This window comes from Podarcis muralis, chromosome 2 (assembly GCF_964188315.1).
Source record: "Podarcis muralis chromosome 2, rPodMur119.hap1.1, whole genome shotgun sequence".
In the NCBI taxonomy this organism is placed as follows: domain Eukaryota; kingdom Metazoa; phylum Chordata; class Lepidosauria; order Squamata; family Lacertidae; genus Podarcis; species Podarcis muralis.
Window position 1 is genome coordinate 45,044,979 of NC_135656.1, and position 24,711 is coordinate 45,069,689.

A 24,711-nucleotide genomic window follows, 5' to 3' on the forward strand; every position below is an offset into this window, starting at 1 on the left:
AATCCTTTTCTCTTTTTTTTTTTTTGAGTGCCAGAGCACTTTAAGCACCAGGTATATCAGATGGAACTAGATGAAGAACCCAGCCTCTAGAGTATCTAGAAATTATTAGATGTACTATGGATGGGGCCATTTTCTTTTTCTCTAAATGGTGGACCATTGTGATATCACTGCTTGACTTCAAGGCGAACCATCCAAAGTTCTTGTAGACCTGTTGTGTCTTCAAGCAGTTTTCCCAAGTAAGAAATGTTGACTTGTGTTTTTATTTTGTTTTCAGCTGAACATCTGTAATCTACCATGAAGAGGATGCATCTTCTCTGTGACCGCCTTTGGGCCTGGGTTCTCCTTATGAGCACACTAACTGGACAAAGGTGGGGAAAGAGTTTACTTTTTTTTTAATAAAAAAAAAATCATTAATATAAGTATGGAACTCTTTTTCTATTGGTTGCATCAAAAGAATAAGAAAGAAGCAGCACATGTACTGGGCTACTACTAATTGTATGTGGGGGAAGTTAATCCTGCTCAAATCCCAGCTAAGTCAAAATACGAGAAGATTGAAAGAAAACTACAGTTTGTTTGCATAACATCTTTTAATGCAATTGCTCTTCAAAAAAGAGTTCAGCAAGACTACTTTACCCACCCTAAGGTTAGATTTAAATGCAGCTAAAATTAGATAGGCCTTTGCACAGATAATTTTTGCAACCATTTATTCTGCGCAGAGGGGAAACCACAGCTTTGTTTTAGCAATTTATACAGAGATTTCTTCATTGTCTGTTTTCACTGAAATTAGCAGGACTGCAGACTCTAAGACTGGACCTTATTTGTTAAGTAGTTGCTCTATAATACTGAGTTTGAGCCCATCTCCATTTTCTAGAAGTGAGTTCCATTGAACTCAATAGGATTAACTTCTGAGTTCATAGGTTTGTGCTGCTAAAATGCATTGGGTTTAAAAAAATGTGAACAATTGTGCCTAAATATTGTAGTTGTGGATTTGAAATTTTGGGTATGGTTTGACACCATGCATGAGAAGGATGCAATCTAATTGCATTATTAGACACGGGAAATTGGTCACTAACATCAATAGAATGTGAAATACACTTCAAACATACTGAATGGGGGATGGGGAGAATTCTTAGACTTTGAAATGTACATATAAGAATCACCTCTATCAATAATGCATAGACTGAATATATCATTGGAAATATGTTTTCATTCTGGATAACGAATTATAGGTACAGAATTGTTCCCCATAACTCCCTTCCCTTTATTCAGCAGCATTATATAAATCATTCCCAGGTAATGGTGTAAATGTGTGTTTGTGTAATGAGTTGGGGCAGAGAATTTTCAAATTTAGCTTCAGCATTTATTCTAAAAGAACAGGACAATAAAATAAATATAGAAGCAAAAGATGTGTACAGCTCTATTTCGCACAGCTGATGAGTGACGAAGGAACAAAAACACTGGTTTCCTAAAGGAAAGGGGAACGGGAGAACTTTGACCCATGGATATCTTCCTCTGTTTTGTCATTTTCTCTTTGTCATGTGCTGATGTGTATGTTTCACTGGAATTGTGGATTTGGAATTGGGACTCAAGATGTATTTGCCTGCTTTGGAAAAAATTTTATGAGGTGTCACTATTATAATGACCTGTAGATGGAGTCAGTGCACAGTGTTTTATTATACAGTTGTTTAGTATGGAACCACAAACACAGTCACTGACATTTTCCTTCAAGATGTTCAAAATACACTGAACACCCCCCCCCCCTTAATTTCATAGATAAAATCCTTGCACAGGTTTGTCTTATGGCTGTTTAGAGATCAATAACACAAAGAGGGACAGCCAAATGGAAGGCAGGGTCACAAATTTGTAATCCGACAGTTGTATTTATAAATGGCATTGCCAATGCTTGTGAGAGGTTGAGTTTAAAAAAAAAATAAGAAAAAGAAGATGGACTGGCGGATTGTGTCAAAGAGAAATGGTAGGAAACACTGTAAATTTCACATTTCTAATGTTTCGTTTTATGATGGTGGAGAAAGGGGCTTGTGTTTGCATTATATAGAGGCCTATTCAGAAGGAGACATCTGCTCAACGGAGTGTTTATCTGAAAAAAATAGCAAGACTTCTAAGTTGATGTCTTTAAAAGCATCACGTTCAGGAAATAGGTATTATCAATTGTATCTTCGCAATGTTGCCAGTAGTATGTCACTTTGATCTTTATCTCTCATAAACATATGCATGCATTTATCAGTACATTTTCAATGATGAGCAAATTCTAGAATATAATTAAGCATACTAAGGCTGCAGTTCTATACCCAATTTCCTGGGAGGGTGGTCCACTGAACTCAACAGGACCCGCTTCTGAACGGACCTATATAGGGCTGTGTAGTAAAGCACACCAACTGGATTGCCCATTGAAATTAATGTTGCTTAAGCCGATCACTGTTCACATAAACCCCATTGGTTTCAATGGGACATAACAAGGCCTATACGTTTCTGGATTTTGCCCATTGCTCTTACCCACCTTCATCCTGAGACAGGCATTGAAGAGCAGCTTGGTTCCTAAGAGTCATGTCCATATGGTCTTTCTTCAGAGAATTGTGTTGGCATTTAGATTAATGGCACGTGACCAGGAGAAACACACTGAAGATCATGCTGATTATGGAAAATGTAGTACAATAAATAGGCACCAGGACACTTCTTGCTTCCACTTCCAAGGAAAAAATGGGCCACTGCATTTCTGCAGGAGTTTGACCACATTGTACTTGAAAGGCTTTGGTACATCTGAAAACCACATGGCAAACACGTGTCAGGAAGTCTTTACCAGATGCAGCTCTTGGGGACATGTTGACATTGTGTCTCCAAAAGTGCAAATGACCTTCAGATGCTACAGAAAAGATGCAGTTGGCGTATGAAGGCAATGCAGAGACCCGTCTTATCTGGAATGTGGCAGGTGGCCCTTAACAAACTATATAGGGTAGTACACTCTTATTCTTTACGAGTAGCAAAAAAAGAAAAGCAAAGAAAATCCACCCCACCTCTGATGTTTAAAAATAATAACAGGGAATTTAATAAACATCCATCAGTTTGCAAAGGTGTACTTAGGATAGGAATTATATTACACCTCTAGTGAGCTGATTATGTACTTTGTGGTTTTATATTCTGATTTTATCCTATGAACTGCCCTGAGACCTGCGGGTATAGGGCAGTATATTCTAACAGCAGCAGCAGCAACAACAACAACATTTCTCATACAGAATCAAATTAATTGTAATTAAACACACTCTGTGTTTGCTTATGTGCATTTTTAACCGGTAGTTTGAAGGAACACCGTTTCAATTTGAATTCTTTTATTCGGGGCGGGGGGGGGGGGGCGACATTTGAAAGAGCTAGAGCTGAATTTTTCCGCTCATAAAAAGGTACTACAAACTAGCTCTTTTCCATATTTCTACTTGTTAGTTGTACAAAAATCTCATATTCACATTTAGGAAGAGCAACACTGGCTTAATATTGCATATCGCCCACCTCAATGACAGTTTATGGGAAAAGATGATCAGTATAATTGTACCTTATAAAACATTTATCCCCTTTGTTAACATTCATGAAGAGGTACGGTCCAGAGGACTTTTTGGAGCAAAGATTTTTGTTCATTACCTCACATCAGATACCCAAAGAAGGCTGATTCAGTAATAATGTATGTGACAAAGTGATCAAGAGGGAAGTAGCTTGGGGTTCAAGGGCTAAGTCCTGCTGAGTTTACACTGGCAAATGGCCCACTTTGCAAATAGGATCTTTCCCAGTTAAAGGGCAGAAGAAGGACTCCAAGATTTGGCTCTTAGACAACCATGATAGATGATTAGGAGAAAACAGTATGGCTTGTACTTGAAAGTGCAGAAAGGGGAGCACTTTCTTAATGACAAGAACTTCAGGTGTTTGAAGAAGAGGACAGAACTTAGCTCGTGGCTGTGGCAAATCCATGGAAACCAACTGCTAGAAGCATTTATATATATATCAAAACTGCATTCTGGTAAAAAGAGAGCTGTACTACCATGCTAACACATTAGCTTTCCAGTTGATATTCGTAGCTAATTTCAGCAGCTGGATCTAAAGACCTGCTGCATGAACCATAAAACCATATCCCTGCAATTGCCAGGATGCCTGAACAGCACTGCTGTCAGGTATATTGGGTGCAGATGTTTATTTATCATTTGGGCAGGAGGTATGAAATCTAGGAGAGAGAAGGGGAAACATCCCTGCTATCTCAAAATGTAATTTCCTGTTCGCTAAGCAACGATTTAGGCATGCCTCCAGGTTTATTTTCCTAAAACAAAAGCAAAGACGTCAATAAAATTTAGAAGGTGTAAATGGGTTTGCATTTAATAAAGAAAAATTAGAAATGACTACCCCTTTTATGATGGTGCCAACCAGTTTACAGGGATGCAAACAAGGCTGTGCTACACGGAGATATCATTGGCCGCAATTCGAAACATACTTTGTTGAAACCACTGCCACGTATTTCTAAGGGAAAATGTTTAGTAAGGGGTTGTTGATTATTAGCTCCCAGTGCAATCCATGCCAAGTCTACTCAGAAGGAAGCACCATTGAGTACAATGGTGCTGAATCCCAGATTAGTGGGGTTAGGATTGCAGTTTACTTCTATTAGCATATTTAGATGATTTGTGTACTTCTTTTAAGGTAAGCTTTCATAAACTGATTTTTTGGGGGAGGGGATTTAAGGAAAACACACTATTTTACACTCATAAATCTGTAGACTGGAAAGTAGAAATAATGCATAAAACAGCATAAAAAATAAAGGATCAAAATCTATATACTGATACCAGTTGGAGTCTCCCTGTACTTTTATATACTGAAGCATACAGTATATAGCCAAAGCTGCTGCTGCACCACCACCATTGCACAAAAGAGAAGTACTGGCAAACTTTGGGCAACTGTGAGGTTCCGCGGGTACTAAATTTTTGCAGGACACCCCCCCCCCCAGCCAGGAACTAAAGGTTGAGTTACTGCATGAGAGAGAGGAATAGACAGTTGAGCGAGTGAGCAAGGGAATATGTCTATATCTGTATCTTCCTGGTTCAAACTGAGAAGTTATTTTAAAATGTCTCCAGGGATGGAAAAGAGAGCTTTAATGTCATAGACATTAATGAGAAATTAAAGAATGTAATATAACAGGGATCGGGCACAAATGTGTGAGCCTCTTCCATGCTCAGTGGTGGTGAGTTGGTGAGTTACTATTGCAGGGCAGAGGGAAGAGGGAAACTGTCGCAGTGGGAGGTCAATGAATGGAATCAAGGTTCTGAAACCTTGAACAGAAGCACCCCACATCACAACATTTTGTTGTAGGGCCTCTTTTGTCTAATTTATTACCCATTTCTGGGCGTCCCTGTGCATTGCTCTAAGCTGCCCAATGACTATGCATTCTTTAAAAAGAAAGCATGCAGGAGAAAGTATCCTATAATGCTACTACAATCTGGCATGATGGAAGAGATTTTGCATCTATAAATCAGTATAAGCAAGATTAAGCAGATTTCAGAATTATGATTTTGTAGGTTTGTTGGTGGATTAATGGTTTATAATGTTAACAGCAGTGTTTTCCTCCCTAGCTATGGACAGTCAACTTCCTTACAAGATGAAATTAAGGACAACACAACCATATTCACTCGAATTCTGGACCGCTTGCTTGATGGTTACGATAACCGCCTGAGACCCGGATTGGGAGGTGTGTGTCATTGTACTTTCTCGATTGACTTTACAAACAAAATTGCCTAAAACGATTGTTCCTTTTGCTCTTTGAAAATGTAATCGTATTACCTTATATGTTTGTAAACTGATAAAATTAACAAAGAGGTATTGAAAACTGATCCATCCAACACCATTCCCTTGCTAAATCCTCTCTTGTTATCATATAAACACTTCTTAATATGCGGCCAAATTCCATGATCCAAAAGATGAAAAAAGTCCATTCCCCCTCCCCGCCCCCGGATCCTCTCATAATATTGATTAAGGTCACAAATCTAGGCACATTTACTTAAGAGCAAATCCCATTGAATATAATGGGATTCACTTCTGGGTAAGCATCCATTGGGTTGGGCAGTAAATATCTGAATCAAAGTAAATGAAAGTCTCATCTTCCATGACTGATGCTGTATTAAATCTTTAAAGACCAAATCATTCCCATTAAATCAGATTTATACTTTGCTCCCAGATTGAACTCAGTTAGATTGAAGGTAGCAGTGGTGATCATATTTGTTTGTAAGCAATTCCCACTAATGACAATGGGGCATACTATCATATAAATGTGTTTTGTGATTGAGACGCTAACCCTGTTGGCGGAAGTGGGCCATATTGATTTAAGGACTGCCTGATCAGTTCTAACAGCTGACTTCAGAGCCAAAATCAGCCTTTTTACACAGTCCAGAAAATGTGAAATATGAACTGTGACATAATTAGGAAAATAATCACATCACAATTAAAAAAAATAGCAAAGAAAAGCATCTTTAAATCTCTGCAAACAGAGGAAGTGTGAGTCGACTGTATTTCTTGTATTATTAACATATAATGCTGCTCTATGATTTTTTAGAATGTATTCAAAAATATTTTCTTCTTAAGGGTTCTCCGATGCTGCAGTCTACCACAATTTATGTGGGGGACTGTCCCAATTTCTACATCTGATTGTAGTTTCTCACTTTACAGCAAAGACTGCTCTCAGCATCCAGGAACACTCTTTTTGGGTGTGGGTGGGTGTGAACAGGGGGCTACAACAGGAAGGGGCAGCTTAAGATGTGCTGGTGACATGTCTAGGCACTCAAGATATAGTACGCTCAGTGTTGTTCCTAATGGTTTTTTATTTGATGCATTAACTTGTATCTAATATTTGTCAAATAACTTTCAAAATCTTATGAACTTCCAAGGACATGACCGTTAAGATAATTACCGGGATCCAAAGAACACATATGTGTGGATGTGTCAGAGAACTGAGCAGAACTTTGACTTCTATTTCTCCTTCAGGAGTTCTTGCTGTCATAGAGACAATGGCTTGGATCCATAACCAAAAATGAAAAGCCACTCATAGGGCTCTACCTCTGGAGGAAGGATGGGAGGCAATTTTTGCTGACTCCTCTTTTCTCCTGAAGACTCCATCCCATGCCCTCTGAGAAGCTGCTCTGGAGGGTTAGATCCTCTCTAGAACAGTATGGGAAGCAGAGTGGGGGGTGGGTTTGCAGAGGGAATCAGCAAAACTTCACTCACCCTTGTTTCATCCAGCGGGAGACTCTGCTGAGTCTCAGCCCCTTTGTACGGAAACGGAAGGAAACCTTGTATTCATGCAAAGGATGTCTGGATTCAACCCGGCATGTTAGCTTGAGTCAGAGGGTACCTTGCCTCTTCAGCAGCTGGAATTGCTGCAGCAAAAACAGAAAGCTAAAAGAAAAAAGAAAAATCAGCTGTATGTATAGTTCTCTCATCAGTGCACATATCATTTCTTTTGATCCCAAACCATCTACTAAGCATAAAGTGATGAAAAAATGTTCAGCTATCAGGTATGTACGTTTCATAGAAAATGAAATGTTTTTCCACTTGTCATATTTAATTTCAACAACCCTCAAAGAAGCTTTCATTTGCCACACAGAAAACACAAACATGCGCAATCTATCATCTAACCCGTTATTCAGTGCCTCCCCCAATCCCCACCCCGGTTATCTGTTATCTGCTACTTTTATCAGATTCCCCTGTAGATGCTGAATAAAGTCTTTATTATAATGGCATTGAATTTAGCAATGATTATCTTTAAACTTTGGCTTTGTTGAGTATATATTGTTCATAGATTATGAAGAACTGAAGAAAATAATGGATTGTTCTGCACTGAGGACGTTGAATTTAATTTTGGAAGCTATATATATAAAAGAAAAACAAATGAGGAATAATTCTGCTTGCTTCCTGTGCTGCTATTTCCTCTACTTTCATGTAAACTCAAGGATTAGCCCAGAAATAAATATTTCTTGATCCTTGATTAATACAATAGTAGGTTTTAGTCAACTGTAATGGTTCTCGCCGAACATCCTATACAAGTAAAGCTGGATGGATCTCATTTAAGAATAATACATGAATTAGTGGTAATGCCTTTTCTGATTATGCGAAGGGATAATTTGATGCAATTTAAATCAATTATTAAAAATGATTCAGGGGTATTCAAGCTGCTGTGAGTGGGGATTAAAGGGAGGCTTGGGAATGCCATCCATAACCTGTGAATTGGACGGAAGCAGGATGAATCCAGGTAGATTATCTATTCAGTGCCAGTCGCTAGTTGCATCTCCTTTATTCTGAAATACTTTCTGCATTAAAGTGCCTTTTTTCTTCTGACCACCTCTTCCCCCCCCCCGCACCAAGACACAAGGTTTAACTCCTGCATATAGCCAAGAGACCAAGAGAAAAAGAACTAATTAGATTTTGAAAATTGATTTCATTCATGATCACGTATAATCACGACAAGCCATAGCACAGATCAGCGGCCCCATTTTCAACATCTGCATTGGCATAGCCAACAACAGTGGTAGTTTGCAGTAGTGTGTTAACATGGCACTTCAATATGTCCCCAGTGTGAACTCGTTTCTTTCCTGATAGAGAAAGTTCTGGGATTTGTCAATAAAACATTTGAATCAAGCCATCAAGCATGTAACTTTGAGAAACAGCACATTTTACTGGTGCCTGTCTAATAAAACTGTTACTACCGATTCAAAGGAACAGCTTCCAAAAAAGTATTATCTATAAAACCCAGGAACTCTGTGGTATGGAAGACATTTTCAGGGCCTGTGTGTACATTGTGACCACATCACTGGCTGTACTATAGCTATTGGGTTGGCGGCCATTAGCAGCTAAAAAACTGTTGCAGTGCAACTGGTAAGAGTCAAATGTGCCTTGTAGGATATCTGACAAAGGTGCAATCTTTAAAACATCATTATTTATGTGGATAAAGATAAATTTACATAAAATCATGCCTTTAACCACATTTTCAACATGATATAGAGCCTGGAGACATCTAAGGCCACAATCCAAGCTCATTTCAGACTGTTTGGGTCTGCCCCCAAACTGATGTGTTTGGGTGGGGGGTGGGAGGGGAGCTGGATCCCCCATATCTGAAGTTTGCAGAGTTCTCTGACACCCCTATCGTTTTGGTTTCTCAAAATCAGGTAGCTGCAGGTTCTGCATCCTTTGGCAGGAAGACATACACGATGAACAAACATTCTTATCCTGTCTTTTGGCAGCATGGCTTCTGAAGATTGCAGTATAAATATATTCTATTCCCGTTTTCCTTGGCCAGCATGAGATGGAGATGGATTAGTCAAGGCTCTGTAGAGTTTCAGATGTATAGCTCTGTATATGTGTGAGGTTTTTTTGAAAGACAATTCCTATTACATGTGCAATGATACACTCAGTGGAGTTTTGACCCTTGATCCAATTCAAATTCTATTTTCATACGAAACTGAATTTGTATGCTCTTGCTCAAGTAGAATCCAGCAGTTCAGATAGCTAGGTCCAATAATTATCTCTTAGGCAACCAAGTCCCCCCCACAACCTTTTAAGTAAACAGCATGTATTTGTAGATTAGAATGAACACCTTCCATCTCCGAGTTATTATTTATCCTTAAACAAGTGCTCCAAAATAGAAAACTTAAATAGCTCAAGTAAAGATTGAGGAGATAGGATGAAGATTAGATTCTTTGGCAAGACCAACTCACCACTGTGCAACAGCTTTATTTTTAAACAGAGATAATGGCACTTATTGACATTTAGATTAGTGGCATAAGTAATAGTATATCACTTGTATTGATTGATTGTCCATCAATTAAAGATGGTAAGGAAGTCATCCTGAGATGTTTAGTAGAACACAGACCTATGTCAACTAGTATGCTAATGGGTAAAAGTGATATCATTATAGCATTTCACCTTCCAACGTCCAGATGCCTTCAAAGTGCCAGAGAGACATACAACCATAATGTCCTGAAGCCATATATTTGTACCAGTGCGTCTTTCAGCTATGATGTTTGCAAAATCCCTGCAGTAAATAAAGCATCATATTTTATGCCGCAGTACTGCTAATAGTTAATTCACCTTACTCAAAGTAAGCCAATGCTTCAAGTCTTAACATCTGGTTGGAGCCTTGATCACTGGAAAGCATTCCAACCAGTTCTACAAACCCTCACGCAAATAAATCCAACAGGCATTAAGAATTGTTAAGCTCATGTATTTTGATGTGTGGCTATTAATCTTTAGTCACACAAGAAACTATGAATCTTCCACTGTATCCAGTGACATTAGTATAATAATGTTGAAGCAGCCAGACTAGCCTGTTCCCACCTGATCATGTTTTATTCTTCCTTTTTACGGTTCATACGGGACATATATTGGCTTCATATATTAGATCAACTGCAACACTTTGGTTGTTGGTTCTATGTAGTTGGTCATTATTTTAAAATAATATGTTCTAGTTGTTTTCTACATCCCAAAGGAGACTGTGATGTCTTCCCCTGCCCTGAGTGTTTCCCTTATGAATTGAGAGCGATAGCCCATTTGTTGACTCCAACATCCTGCCCTCAAATCACTGTGATTGGAGCGCACTGGGAAAAAACTTGCTGTGATTAAAACCTAGACCTGTCCATCCTAAAAAAAAGGCTGCCACCTTTGCACTCCTCCTTTCTCCTTTGCACTCCCTTCCCTTTCAAGCTCTGGGCATTTCCCTAGTCAGCTTGGTTTTGCTTCTCAGAAAAGGGTGGCAGCAGTCATGCATTTAACTTTATGGAGAAATTAAGGCAACAGAGCTACTTGCAGGGTTGGACAGGCCCCTATTGGCCTTTAACACATGCTTGTTAATAGAGTGATTCAACTGCGGGGGGGGGGGAGGGGAGGTAACGTGAACGACTATCCTAAATCACCCTGATTTACCTCATTATTCAGGGTGCACATAGAGCTGAGGCACAATCCTACTCTGTTTACAAACTTGTGAGCCGAAAATGGGCAAATGCTCCAGTTATACTTCTGCTAACACACACACACACACACACACACACACACACACACACACACACACTTCTGAGTATTTTGAAAAAGTGGGCCTTTTATGTTAGAATTTCTGTTAGCTCCTTTCTTTATGGCTTACATTGAGTGCTGAAGACCTTAGCCCACAACCTCTTCTTAGTTCCCTTGCCCCCCAATGCATTTTCGAGGATGAAATGAAAACAGAACAGAATTGCACTCCCTCTGTCCTTTTCATAAAGGTCATCCAGAAGGACGCCTGAGGCGGCTTTGAGTCCAGGTTGGCACCAGGTTTTGTAGTCCAAAGGAACACAATTCCATCTAGATGGTGGGTGTAAACGCTCAAGCTAATAATGGTAAAAGAAGAGATGGTTCTCTTTCATTGTGCAGTAATACCCCAAGTCTGTGAGTCACTTGCTCTAAAGTGTCCTATGTAAGAATGAGTCATTATTTTTGGAGCATGTAACAAAGCACAGCTGAATCATCTAATTGCAAAAGTGGTAAACAAGCACATGCATGTCTTTTTAAAAAAACACGAATCTACGAAAGGGCAGTTCCCTTCTCAGCGTGCAGAAATTATCATCATCATCATCATCATTATTAAAAAAAACCCCACAGAATCTGCTCAGAGAAAGCTAGTTATTCAGGTAAAGTTTAACAAAAAAAATATGTCACGTAACATGACTGATGACATAAATGATGCAATTTGGGACGAGAGGACTCTGGGTAAGGTCAGAACACGACATATTGTAATTGCTTAGGGCTGTTTGCATAGTCATAGCTGCTGAAAAGCACTGAGCAGCAGCACTCATTCATCTTTTACCTAGGCCAGGTTAGCCAAAGTGGTGGCCTCTAAATGTTGTGGATATCAGCTACCATCAGCCCCAACCAATATATGGCCAATGGCAAGGAATGGTGTAAGTTGTTATCCAACACCTGGAGGGCACCATGTTGGTTTATCCTGATGTTGATCATCATTCAAAATCACTTGGGGAAGTCAGGCACTCTGAGCACACATATTAAAATATAGGAATTTAAGCTAACTTAATTGCATTGAATTCAATAGGACCTGCCAGTTAAGCCTATGAGATGCAATGCTAAGAGGTATATAAAGTTTGAGAACTAAACAGATTGATAAAAATAAACCCAGGCAGCCTGTTTCACAGGAAAAGCTACATCTATCACAATCCTAGGAATGCCTACTCAGAAATCCCATTGAGCTCAGTAGGATTTACTCCCAGGAAATGTATATAGGGCTGCAGCCTTCAGGAACCAAGACATTAAACATTAAGTTAAGCATTAAGAGGAATCCTCTCCTCTCCCATCTGCTCCCTCACCCTTCTCCCTTCTCCATTTCAGTTCATCCCAACCCAACACAGATTTTCCTGGAAAATAGGTTTTCAGGGTTTGCACTGAACCTATTTGTGTGTAACATATACTGTAGCTAGGTCCCTTAGTCGACCTAAGTAAAAACATTAAATCTAATTGGCTCTTTTAGATGAGAACACAGCCTTTAGTTCCCAAGCAGTTTGCCCCACCAAGAAATGAAGACTCATTTTTCAAGACGAATATTTCTTTGGGGAGCAAGAGTAACCTTACACTTTCAGTGCTTTGAGGTTAATTCTCAATATGACCCTCTTTAGGATTAAGCTCCAACCCAATTAGGCATCAAGAAAATCCGCACCTTTCTCTAAGGCAATTAATATTCTCTTGGAAGCAGGTTTGACTAGGCCACATCCATTTTGCTGGAGGACTAATTAGGAACACTCGCTGTCTAACTGCCTCTTCAATATCATTTGTATGGTTGTCAGTGAAAAAAAATAGTGAAAAGCAGTGAAAAAATAGCCCTCAAAAGTCACTGTGTGACAAAGCAACCACAGCTGGAATACTACAATATGATTCTTTACTTCCCAGGAAAACATGAGTTGATATTGAGCAGAATGTCCAGAGTGAGAAATCAACTCTTTATTGTAAAAGGTACACTTGTAAGTTAGGGGAAGGCATGTCCATCAGTCCTATATCTCTCAGCTACTCCTAGGTGTGCACCCTATGAGGCAACAGAGAGGCCCCACTCCCGACTGCAGTTTATGTATCTCCCCTATTCAAGCTGTGTGCAATACCTTCTGCTCCTCCATTTTCAATTCTCTTCTAGTCCTGGGCAAAAGTGGAGCTGGAGAGGTGGGGGCAGGAGGAGGAGGAGGAGGAGGTGTGAAAACCCTTGGCTTTACACCAGCCTGACCTAGCCTAGCTCTCTCCCCCCCCCCCCCATACATGTTCTTTATTCTCCAATCCTGCAGCTTCTCCTGCCTGTGACTCTTATCTCCTGGCTGTTACAGGTTCCCCCAGTTCACTGGTCCCTTATTCCAAGTCAATCTCCAACCCCGCTTCTCCTGGTGCCCATTTATAGGATAGATATGGACTGTTGCTAACACCAAATCTGTGGTGGGAGTGCACTGAATGCAGAGTAAACGGCAGTGTTGAACTCACCTCGAGTCTCACTCGAGGTGGAAGCACAGACCTACCTAAACCAGCCTGTAACAGTGCACATGTGTTCACCCATGGATTTATAAAAGAGGAATGTGTCTGTGGTGGCCACTTAGGTGTCACAAAAAGGACCTATATTTGAATAAAATGCGCACATGCTAATTTATATGAATATATGCACATTTCAGAGAAATTACAGTAATTTAAATTTATTTCTTTATTTTAAAGGCTCATATACTGCAAAAATAAATGAAGTGCCTAGGCAGTGAATAGAACACATCCATAAAACAAAATAGTACTTGTCTGGATAGTGGCGCACAATGACAAAAGGATCTGTACGCATCAGAAAAGGCCCATATAAACAGAAAGTACTTCATCAGGCAATTGAAGCAAAAACATTGATGGTGCTTGCGTATTATAAATAGGGAAAGAGTTCCACAACCTAGGTGTCTCAGCACAGAACACCTCAACATAGAAATACAATCTATCATCTCTCTGTAGCCGGGAAGGCCAATCAGGTGCCTGATCAGTCTGCTGGGGATGAAAATAATTTGTAAGCAACAGCATACTAATGGTTTTGTGGATCTGGGCCAAAATGACTAAGTTCATGTTATGGGCCAATTTTGAATATAGGAAACTGCCTTATAATGAGTCAGACCTTTGCTCCATCCAGCTCAGTATTGTCTGCACTGATTAATACGAGTGACCCAGTGTTTCAGATGGAAGAGGAGAGGCCAAGAATTGAGACCTTCCACAAGCAAAGCATGCTTTCTACCATTGAGCTAAGCCCCTCCTCTTATTTCAGAGCTTCTAAAAGTCAATGCGTTCTTTGTTTGGATAACAGCTTCTGGTTTTGGATCTAATGAAAGCTATTGATAAGCACTCACTATCCTAATTTCCTGCTTCATCAGAGCGTGTAACTGCAGTGAAGACTGACATCTTCGTCACCAGCTTTGGGCCTGTTTCAGACCATGATATGGTAAGTGCCATCCTATCTTCTCTCAGTTTCGCCCTGTCTGCTTTCTGCTTCTAGACCAGTTTTTCGAGTCTTTCACATTGACTGATTTCAGTGCACTTAAATATTCACCTCAAGTGCTATCCCCAGTTTGATAGTTCAATTTGTTTGAAATGTTTGTGGCAGTTTTTCCAATATGGGGAAGCATCAGCAACTGGGAAGGAAGCATTCCCCGTGATAAAGCATGCTACTATGCAAATTGATTACTTGAAGTATGTGGTGCAGAATACATGATTAAGAGACATCCAGCGAACCAGTTTAGGGCAATGCAGATGACAGTAAATTATGATAGTAAATTATATCTTGTCTGATTGTTCAGGCCATCCTCAGCACAGTTACTGAGGACACATATAACACACATACCTCACCTAAAGAATGGGCAATTGAACTGCAGGTTTTTGTGGTTGTCATTGTTGTAAGGATGGTGTCAGGCATGACTACTCAAGTCGTTAAAAGCCTGACCACCCACTTTACTACATATAAAGAGGTAAAGTCAAAATAAAAACCTATAATAAATGCATCTGTGGGATTTCATTATCCATTTTGTACCTAAGCAACTTGTGGTAAGCCACAAAGATGTAGCCTTTTCAAAGAGATATTCCCTAACATTGAGTATTGATTAGCAAACATGCCAAATTATGACATGATTTAATAAAACTAAAAGGATTTAAGAGGCCAAAGTTAGCAAGACTTTTTCATACCCTTGGTTGTAGTGGTCTACCGATTTTTCAGGTAGATGTGGTTTGTTATCTGTAAATCATATAATGGATATCTTCTGAAAAAGACATATGAATTGCAAAGTCAATGTCTTTTGGGAGCTGCAAATACTTTTGCAGAACCAGTTCCAGAATACTCCCTTCAGGAAGCTTGAAATATATGGGCCATGAATATTATTGGAAAAGGTCTTTGTGGAGTGACAACCACAATTGTTATGACTATTATGATTACTTGGCTTTGCAAGATCGTAGGAAGAACTTTCCTCCAACCATGCACATCCAAAGCACTCACTGGATGCTCCATCAGGGCCTATGTGCATAGATCTCAGTTCAAGTGGACTATACAGTTCCAATGTCTAGTGCATTGACCTCAGATGTACTGAGGAATGATGATGAGTATAGCCTGATCCCACATTACTTGTGTGACACTATGAGCTAAATCAAGAACAGAGCCACACACCTGGAGCCACTCTGACACTACAGCCCTGGGCTAGTCTTGTCCCCGATGACTCTGTATCGAGTATTGGTATCTTACACATAGCTGTTTCTTATCACAGATCCCTGTGATCAGTGCAGATTTTGGGGGCAGAGCTAGTCCAACAGTGAGGGCAGGACTCTTTACAATCAAGTTATTGTAACCTTTTTTAGGGTTGGGAAGATGAGCACAGGTTCCATTTTTCTTCTTGACGTAGGGTATTACCCCTTTAAAACAGTTTATGAAAAACAGTTGCATTTCTAGCTAGAGAATTGAATCCCACTGAGGGTACTTTAAAGTTCTCAAAGTAACTGGTGCATTTGGAGGGTTGGTAGAGAACAGAGAAAATAATAGTCATCCTGGTATCTGCTACCCAGAGACTGCTAGTTTCATGTACTTCATCTACTTGTGGAGGCCTTTTTAACCTAAGGAAGCCTCTGAAGAAATGTTATACAGACACATGATCATTTTACAGCTGAATCAGAGAAGGTCTGGCCCTATAAGATGTCTGATTGAGAAGCTGCTTAGGAACCATGTGCAATCTGCTCTGTTCAGCCTGGAGGAAGAGTGTGGTATGAGTGAAATAATACATATCTGGAGTTTATCATTTGATAATTTATTTAGATATTCCCATGGTGCAGAGAATACTTTCTGTGAAAGAAGCAGAATGAAAGTGAGCTCTGTGTTTGTGTCCAGGTTGCAGCACTGTCATTATATTTGGTTGTGGATGTGAGTGAATGGCAATTTGTGGAAGCAGAATGTGTGTGGCATAGCAAATTACCTTTGGGATGTATAGGCCTCTAGATGTTGCTGGACTATAATTCCCATCATCCCTTACTATTGGTTATGCTGGCTGGGGCTGATGGGAGTTGGAGTCTAACAGCATCTGGAAAGCCTTAGGTTCTTCACCCCTTAATTCATTAAGGCTTACTTCTGAGTAGACATGTATAGGACTGTACTGTTTGTTCCAAAGATCCAAAATCTATTATAGCTTCAGGTGAAGAGAAGGAGTTTCCAAGGAATGAGAGAGCAAAGTCCTGGTCTTCCATTTTCCCCATGGGAATTCCCTGTTGCGGCTGCTGTTGCATACTTGAATTTTGATATGAAACTTCTCTGAGGAAGTAATCTCACTGTTCTGTGGTAGTCTGTAAGGTCTGTCCATATTGCATATGTAGAGGCCCAGATGCAGAAGACTGGATGAGTAACACCCTTCCATAGTCAGTTTTGGGTTTCATATATTCTTTGCCAGTATAGCAGAGAACATGATATAAAATAAGCTCTGCCTTGTTCTGGAAGCTTCTTCCTATTCAGTAGTCCTATTGCCAAACTGTACTATTTTCAAAACTCCCCATTGTCCAATTTTTAGGAATACACAATAGATGTATTTTTCCGGCAAAGCTGGAGGGATGAAAGACTGAAGTTCAAAGGACCCATGCAAGTCCTCCGACTTAATAATTTAATGGCCAGCAAAATATGGACACCAGATACTTTTTTCCACAATGGAAAGAAATCAGTAGCTCACAACATGACTATGCCTAACAAACTCTTGCGAATTACAGAAGATGGGACACTGCTCTATACAATGAGGTAAGAATCGCAACATGGCATCTTCTCCTTTTATGAAATCGTGTTGTATAATTTATCATTCTTAATGAACAAGTTATTTCTATATTCCTCTTTTTAAAAAAAGAAAACCACTTATTTTATAATTCTAGATCTTGAAATGATGTATATATCCTGAAAAGGATACATTAAGGATACATTGAATGTAGCTGTTTTTGGTATCAATTTTTCTTCTCTTCTGAGCTTCTCTTTTCACTTTATGACCTTTAAGCTTACTTAAGTTCCACTTAATTCTTTGGGATACTGAAAAGGCTTCATATTTCACTTTAACAAGTTTGGAGATTAGGCTCTTACAGTCCAGTCTTATGGATGAGCTGTAGCTGCTGCAGTGAAAACAGTCTTTTCCTCCATGGCATTAAAGTAGCATCCTGTACATGACAAGTTGGGGTTTGTCTCACTTGGCAAGCCAAGCACACTAATGAGACAGGAAGAACGGGATATTGTTTTGCTCCTTTTACAAGATCCAGAGCTGATTTTGCTCTTCAGAAGGAGCATAGGCATTTCTGGTCTGCTTGGCAGACCCCAGTAAAAGCTTGTGTTCTGGAACAGAAAAAGAGGACGAGCATAAAAGTACAAGGAACTCTTTTACAAAAGGGCTGGGAATTCTCCTGAAAATCAGCCTCGTGTAGTGGTTAGGGTGCCTGACTAGGATGGAGAAGAGCCAGGTTCAAATCTCCATTCCTTCATGAACCTGGAGTTGTTACATGGGTGGCCACAACCAGGTACATCATCTTACGCTCCTTCAATGAATGGAGGGGTATAAACATAGTTAATAAATGGTGTATTTCTGACTTTCAGAAATGTGTACCTTCAGCACTGCTCTGTTCTGAATGTAATGATGATGAGCAACCCTGAGCAGTAAAAAGGGAACAAATTGAAAGTAATGAAAGCAGGTTAAATGGAGAAGGAGACCAAGAGACCTAGCAGAAATCTAGCTTTGCTATTGCATACTAGACTTTCACAATGCAACTCCATTTTTTCCTGCCTAGTCCTACTGAAATGAGCACTGGAGTAAGGGTGTTGGAGCTGGCCTCAAAAGCAAAAATAACCAGTGACTACTGAGTTTTATTTATTGATAAATTGAGTATTCTATCCACCATTCTAGTCCAAATGTTGAACCCCTCAATGTGGCCGACAGAGCAAACTGAAAACTACAAAGATCCTAGTAATAACATAGCACAAAACATTATTGCTATTGATAAAGATACTTGCAAGGTGACAACAGAAGGGTGAGCAGAAGTGAAAAATGCTTTTTTTAAGCCAAGCGAGCAAGTGTTCTTCAGGAAGCTCATGCAAATGATAATTTGATATACTACATTAACCAAACTGTGCTGGAATACATATCTTTTATTATAATTTGTATTAAAGCCACTTTTTGCTCCTAAATGTGTACTATTACCTGTGACCCCTTATAGACTCACAGTGAGAGCAGAATGTCCAATGCATTTAGAAGACTTTCCCATGGATGCACATGCTTGCCCTTTGAAATTTGGAAGCTGTAAGTTGACTTTAACAATCATCCCCCCCCCCATCCTTCCTTTCCACAGGCCACTTAACAGTCAGAACAGGAGACTTAAAAGCCTGGAACTGTATGTGTGTACACACATTTTCCAATCACTGCATTTTTATTTTTTAAATGAAGATTTTCTACATGAATAAATGTAATCCTGTCTGGCATAGGCCTTAGCCAAAGAAGGAAATGGCTCCGCTCCAGGTTTATACAAAGCACTGTGATAGCACAGCATATAGATAGTTCCTATTTCTTCTTGACAGCAGCTACATTTTACGAGGGAAAGGGGAACTTCAGCAATTTATACAGAGAAAATGTGGATCCTCCAAATGGGAGCAATCCTGTTTTAAACTGAAAATTAATGCAAATAAGTGTTTAATCCATTGGTATACAAGTTCCATTGAAAGAGCAGGATGTACTTACAAACATCATACACATTTCAGTTGGATTTTAACTCATAGATGTCCCAGTTAATCATTCCCAAAAGGATCATGGGAATTGTAAAGGAGTGTTTGGAACCTCACAAAATACCACAAAGGGTCTGGCTAACCATATATAGCAAAGAGCCAGCGCAGTCTAATGAAGTGATGGCCATTTGAAGTTCACATGTTGACCTAAAGATCTAGACATCAACACAGGCCCTTGCCAATGCCCGCCAAGCAATGATTCCCAGTATTACTATTTCATGTCTCTGCCCAAGCTATTTTGAAAATAATTGTGTAGGATCCCATGAAGTGAGAGAGACCATCAGGAGGAATATTTTGCATCAAATTGCCTCCCAACATAATGGATTCTCATCTTTGGAAAACTGGGTGACTACTACAGATCTGAGATATAAGTAGTCACTCCTTCAGCTGCTATCTTGGGGAAAAGCCACCTTTTGTACTAGATTCCATACCCGGTGTCAGCTTCTCATCCAAAAGATGAGTTTGGGAGTGGTCACAGCTCTGAATATCTTCTGCCTGTAGTATTAGAAGAAGTTCTGTTTAGAAACTGGCCTTCTTCAGTGCTGGTGAACCCTATCATTGCACCAACAGCATTAGCGCATTGGGGTGTCAAGATAATACAACTTGCTCCATCAATTATAAATTCTTTTCCCACTATAAATGCTGTATTTTCCTGATATTTAGTACCTTGATCTATTATGGAGGTCAGCATACTAGCTCTATAATTTCTCCCTATTGGGTACTAAAACAGAATGACTTACTATGGACTAAAGAGTCTTGCATTTACCAAGTGTGCAGAAAGGAGTGATGGATAGTTTCCAAACTTTGTGCTACCGTGGCTTAAAGCAAGGACTAATTAGGAAGATTTCCTTGGGAATTAAAAAGGTGAAACTTATTTAAACTACAACAGAAACCTGATAAGGGGGAAAGAAAGGCATTGGGTTTCTTGCCAAATGCTTTAAACTCAGCTAATTCTACCGGTCAAGCAGTTTCAGGGATTTAAATCTAAAATCTGAAGTGGCTGGAAGCAGACTGGTTTGGGTCTTAATTGAAATTGCACAAGTCACCCTGGGGGATGTACATGGTAGACAGAAGGCAAAGTATAAGTGGGTTCAAGAGTGATGGAGTCAGGCATTTGGACCAAAGTCAGGATATTGTGGTAGGTGCTTTCACACCATCAGTCAGGCAAACGAGAGAGAAAACTCCCCAGCCTTTACTTGTGCTTTTTGGGTTGATACACTTGGTTAGACTTTCAGAAATGCGGTATATGCCTTCATATCAAATATTCTTAAAATACACATCTCAATATTACTGCCATTTCATGGTGTGCATTTGGATAACAGAAAGAAAAAGTTCGGCAAACTCACTTCTGCCACGGTCTTCATTGGATTGCGGTTGCTGCAAAATAAAATAAACTGTTGGGAGAAAAGGCAGTCTTGTTGACAAGAGGGACAGGAAAGTGAATGATGTGATGGGAAACAGACTAGCCAATTATTACTTTTTTTGAGCCGTCTTTGGAAATGACTTCCCCCTCCTCTAATTAGATGCTTATACGAAATCAGAGGTGATGTACGAATGGACACGGGAACCAGCAAGGTCTGTTGTAGTAGCTGAAGATGGCTCTCGGTTGAATCAATATGATCTCATGGGACAAACCGTAGATTCTGGAATTGTGCAGTCCAGTACAGGTGGGTGATAAATATGGTCTCTCTCTCTACTAAGCCAGATCAGCAAGAGTATTATCAATGTCAGGAACGCTGCATAAAATAATGACATATCGCATGAGATGTATTTTTTTAATTTTAAATTTGTCCTCTGCCATATGCTCTTCAAAATGATCTAGTCAGGCCACAAAAGAATAAAAACAATACAACTGAAATTATTTGGTAGTGGAAATAGAAAATATTTTACACCACCAGCAAGCAGCAGTAATCTAACTACCTAAAGCTATCAAAACTTAACACTGAAACTTTATTCTTGATTGGGATCATATGGTACCTCTGCCTGTTTTGGGATTCATGTTTTCATAGAGTGGGGCAGGATTTAGCCTTTTAATGATATTGCAGGATGAACACGTTTAGTAAATAATGCTGCCTTATTTCTTTCGATGTTTGTTTTAAAGACTTGTCTGTGTATGCTTTTTTTTTTTTTACAATTGTAAGTCATTTTGAGACATTTTATATAGTGAGCAATAAATAAATGTAAATAACAACAATCACAGAAAAAAAATCTCAGAATCCATATAAAAATATGGTAGTCTCTGGGGAGGGAAGCCCACAGTATAGGCATAACCACCAAAAATGCCCTGTCTTTTGAGGCACTCAACCTTCCTTCAGACAAGGCCAGCACTGTAAGCAGTGCTCCAACTGATGACTGAAGTATATGGGGAGTTCTGTGGAATATTCTGGACAATTTTTTTTGGTGTTAAAGAACCCAGGCAGCATACATGCCCAAGTGACTAACTGTGATCCAGGACAGTTCTTTTCACATAATGTATAATTTTACCTATGACTTTTATTCCCTGAGTTCCACTCGCATGTTTGACATGCATCTGAGGTGTGGTCTGTTAGGACACTTGAAAGGATTTTATGTTGTGGTGCTGAAATGGTAGAATATCCCATCCCAGAAGGAAGCAGAAAACTTTCTTTTGTTCCGGGAGGCATTTTGACAAACCACCCATTTTGATTTTACTTGCTGCTCTCTTTTGGGTTTTCTTAAATTGTTATTTTTGAAATGTTTATAGTTTTTAATTTTTGCTGTCCATTCCCTTGGATGTTTTAGCTGTGCAAAAGTTGTGGGAAATGGGTTGTGGGATAATAAGTGACAGCTGGAAGAAGATTCAGTTCCTATCACCCACCTACTCTTTTTGCTGTTAAAATTGAGCACCATTTGTTCATAAGCTTGAGTGTTACCATTTTCTGGGAAAATAAATCACACTGCCTGTGAAGCTCAAGCATATAAACAAACAGAGCTCAGTGTCCATGTTGCATGACATTCTATAAGCTGCCTGGCATGCATACAACTGTTCAAACACTGGGTTATCAAAGCTACCAAAATTAGTTTTATTTTGCCCATTTCTCCTTCTCCTCATCTTAATAATAATAATAATAATAATAATAAGCCATATTAGCAAAACCCAATGGGAGTGACTTCAAGAAAGGCCCTCATTGGTCTCAGACTGAATGGTCATTGAAACCTACCAAATTATCCCATTAAGGAAGCAGCTATTTCTATTTTACAGAGCTGAATCTGAGGTTCCAACCACTGTAATATTTTGCCTCCCACACAAGTATACTTTTCCATGTCAATCATGAACTAAATAAGCATCTCGGAGAGTGCTGAGCTGTATCAGAAATACAGCCTGACTGGTTGCATCTTTAGGAATGTGCAAAACAAACCTTTATTTCCACCCAAAGAAGCTAGGATATGAAAGATCATTTATCCATCCTGCTATTTGTGTTCCCTACAGAAATGTAGTCTTAATGGAAGGAGCATAGTTAAAATTCGAGTCACTGTTCACATCATCTTCTCAATGCTGTCAGGAATGAGGCAGTTCAGGCAGAAAAAATAAGGGATTCCAATTTGCAAAGATATCAAAACAAAATTAGCATAATGGCTTAAAAGACATTAATCACTATTATTTATGATTAGCGCCAAGTTCTGCACAAGATGTTTGCACAGACAAGTAAAAACAAAACAAAGCAGGATAGGAACTTGCATCAAGGAATAAACAATATCAAAGGAACTTATCCAGTAAAGAAGAAAGAAAGCTAAGTCTACAACACTGCACAGTGGAGATTGCACCCTTTTGAAAGGTTGGAGAGGCCCTCACCTGAAATGTTGCCACATCACTGCTAAATAGATACATACAATGGAGGAAGGAGAAAAAGCTAAGCTTGCAAACTGTTCTCTCCCTCCCTTATAACTAGATACATAAACATATGCATAACCCTGGAGGGATATCCTGGGGGGAAATTATGCAGTGAAAGAGTGCATAAGATCTCAGGTTCAGTTATTTTGATATTTTAAATCGGAGGTATGAAGGACGAGGGTCTAGGAGACCTCTGCTTGATAAGCCTGAGTCTGTGTTGGAAATAGTGAACTAGAGAGTCTATCTATCATCTATCATCTATCTATCTATCTATCTATCTATCTATCTATCTATCTATCTATCATCTATCTATCTATCATCTATCTATCTATCTATCTATCTATCTATCTATCATCTATCTATCTATCTATCATCTATCATCTATCTATCTATCTATCATCTATCTATCTATCTATCTATCTATCTATCTATCTATCTATCATCTATCATCTATCTATCTATCTATCTATATCTATCTATCATCTATCTATCTATCTATCATCTATCTATCATCTATCTATCTATCTATCATCTATCTATCTATCTATCTATCTATCTATCTATCTATCATCTATCATCTATCTATCTATCTATCATCTATCATCTATCTATCATCTATAATCTATCTATCAATCTATCATCTATCTATCATCTATCATCTATCTATATCTATCTATCTATCTATCTATCTATCTATCTATCATCTATCTATCTATCTATCATCATCTATCTATCTATCTATCTATCTATCTATCTATCTATCTATCTATCATCTATCTATCTATCTATCCATCTATCATCTATCATCTATCCAGTGCTTTTTTTCCTAAAAAATTATGTTTAGAGGTACTCTCATTTTCTTACTCATATTGAAATACTTCCCCTCAATGAAGCCAAACTTAGATTCACAAAATGTTTAGGGGTATGCGTACCCCTGTGTACCACCCAGGAAAAACACGGTATCCATCTATCTATATATGCAGACACAGTAGATGAGTCATTTTTAAAAAAACAAAAAAAACCCATTCCAAACCAGACTCAGAGAAATTGAAGAGTGAACTATGACCATTAAAATATATGTTGGGGAGGGAAATGAAAGGATTAATGAAGGCCCACCTTTTAAATCATGTGGCACTTACATAACAAAAGAAAGGTCAAAGGCAGATATTTTGCCTTTTCAAAATTCTCTGTAAGAGAGAGGACACATTTACCGTACCTTTTGTGCCACCTCACCTAGAAGCCATTGCAGTGTCTTCAGCAGTAAAGAAATTCCATGCATTCATTGTCTTGCTCACCTTGTTGTCAATCAATTTCACTGAAATACCTCAGGGATTCTTGATGATTTTTTATATAAAATGACCTGACCCACACCTCTCTGGTTAATCTGGAACACAGAATTTTAGCTATCCGCCATATGTTGCAACATTCCAAATATTCTCAGTGGGTTTAAACATATAAAAATATTCATTTACATATAATGTTAAATAAATACATATTTTGAAATGATAATTCACAGCTAATTGCATTTAAT

At 39.0% G+C, this 24,711-nt stretch overlaps 1 protein-coding gene across 4 annotated transcripts in view; it reads left to right on the top strand.

Annotated features, from left to right (window-relative positions):
• GABRA1 (gamma-aminobutyric acid type A receptor subunit alpha1) overlaps positions 1-24,711 on the top strand; it is a 37,530-nt gene that overhangs the window by 2,169 nt on the left and 10,650 nt on the right. For all 4 annotated transcript variants that reach the window (XM_028717417.2, XM_028717416.2, XM_028717418.2 and 1 more), the window contains 6 exons: positions 275-368; positions 5,616-5,731; positions 14,436-14,503; positions 17,097-17,317; positions 18,769-18,851; positions 20,854-20,997. In XM_028717417.2, the coding sequence (XP_028573250.1) occupies positions 295-368; positions 5,616-5,731; positions 14,436-14,503; positions 17,097-17,317; positions 18,769-18,851; positions 20,854-20,997 (706 nt within the window). In that variant the 5' untranslated portion in view covers positions 275-294. The remainder of the gene's footprint in view (positions 1-274; positions 369-5,615; positions 5,732-14,435; positions 14,504-17,096; positions 17,318-18,768; positions 18,852-20,853; positions 20,998-24,711) is intronic.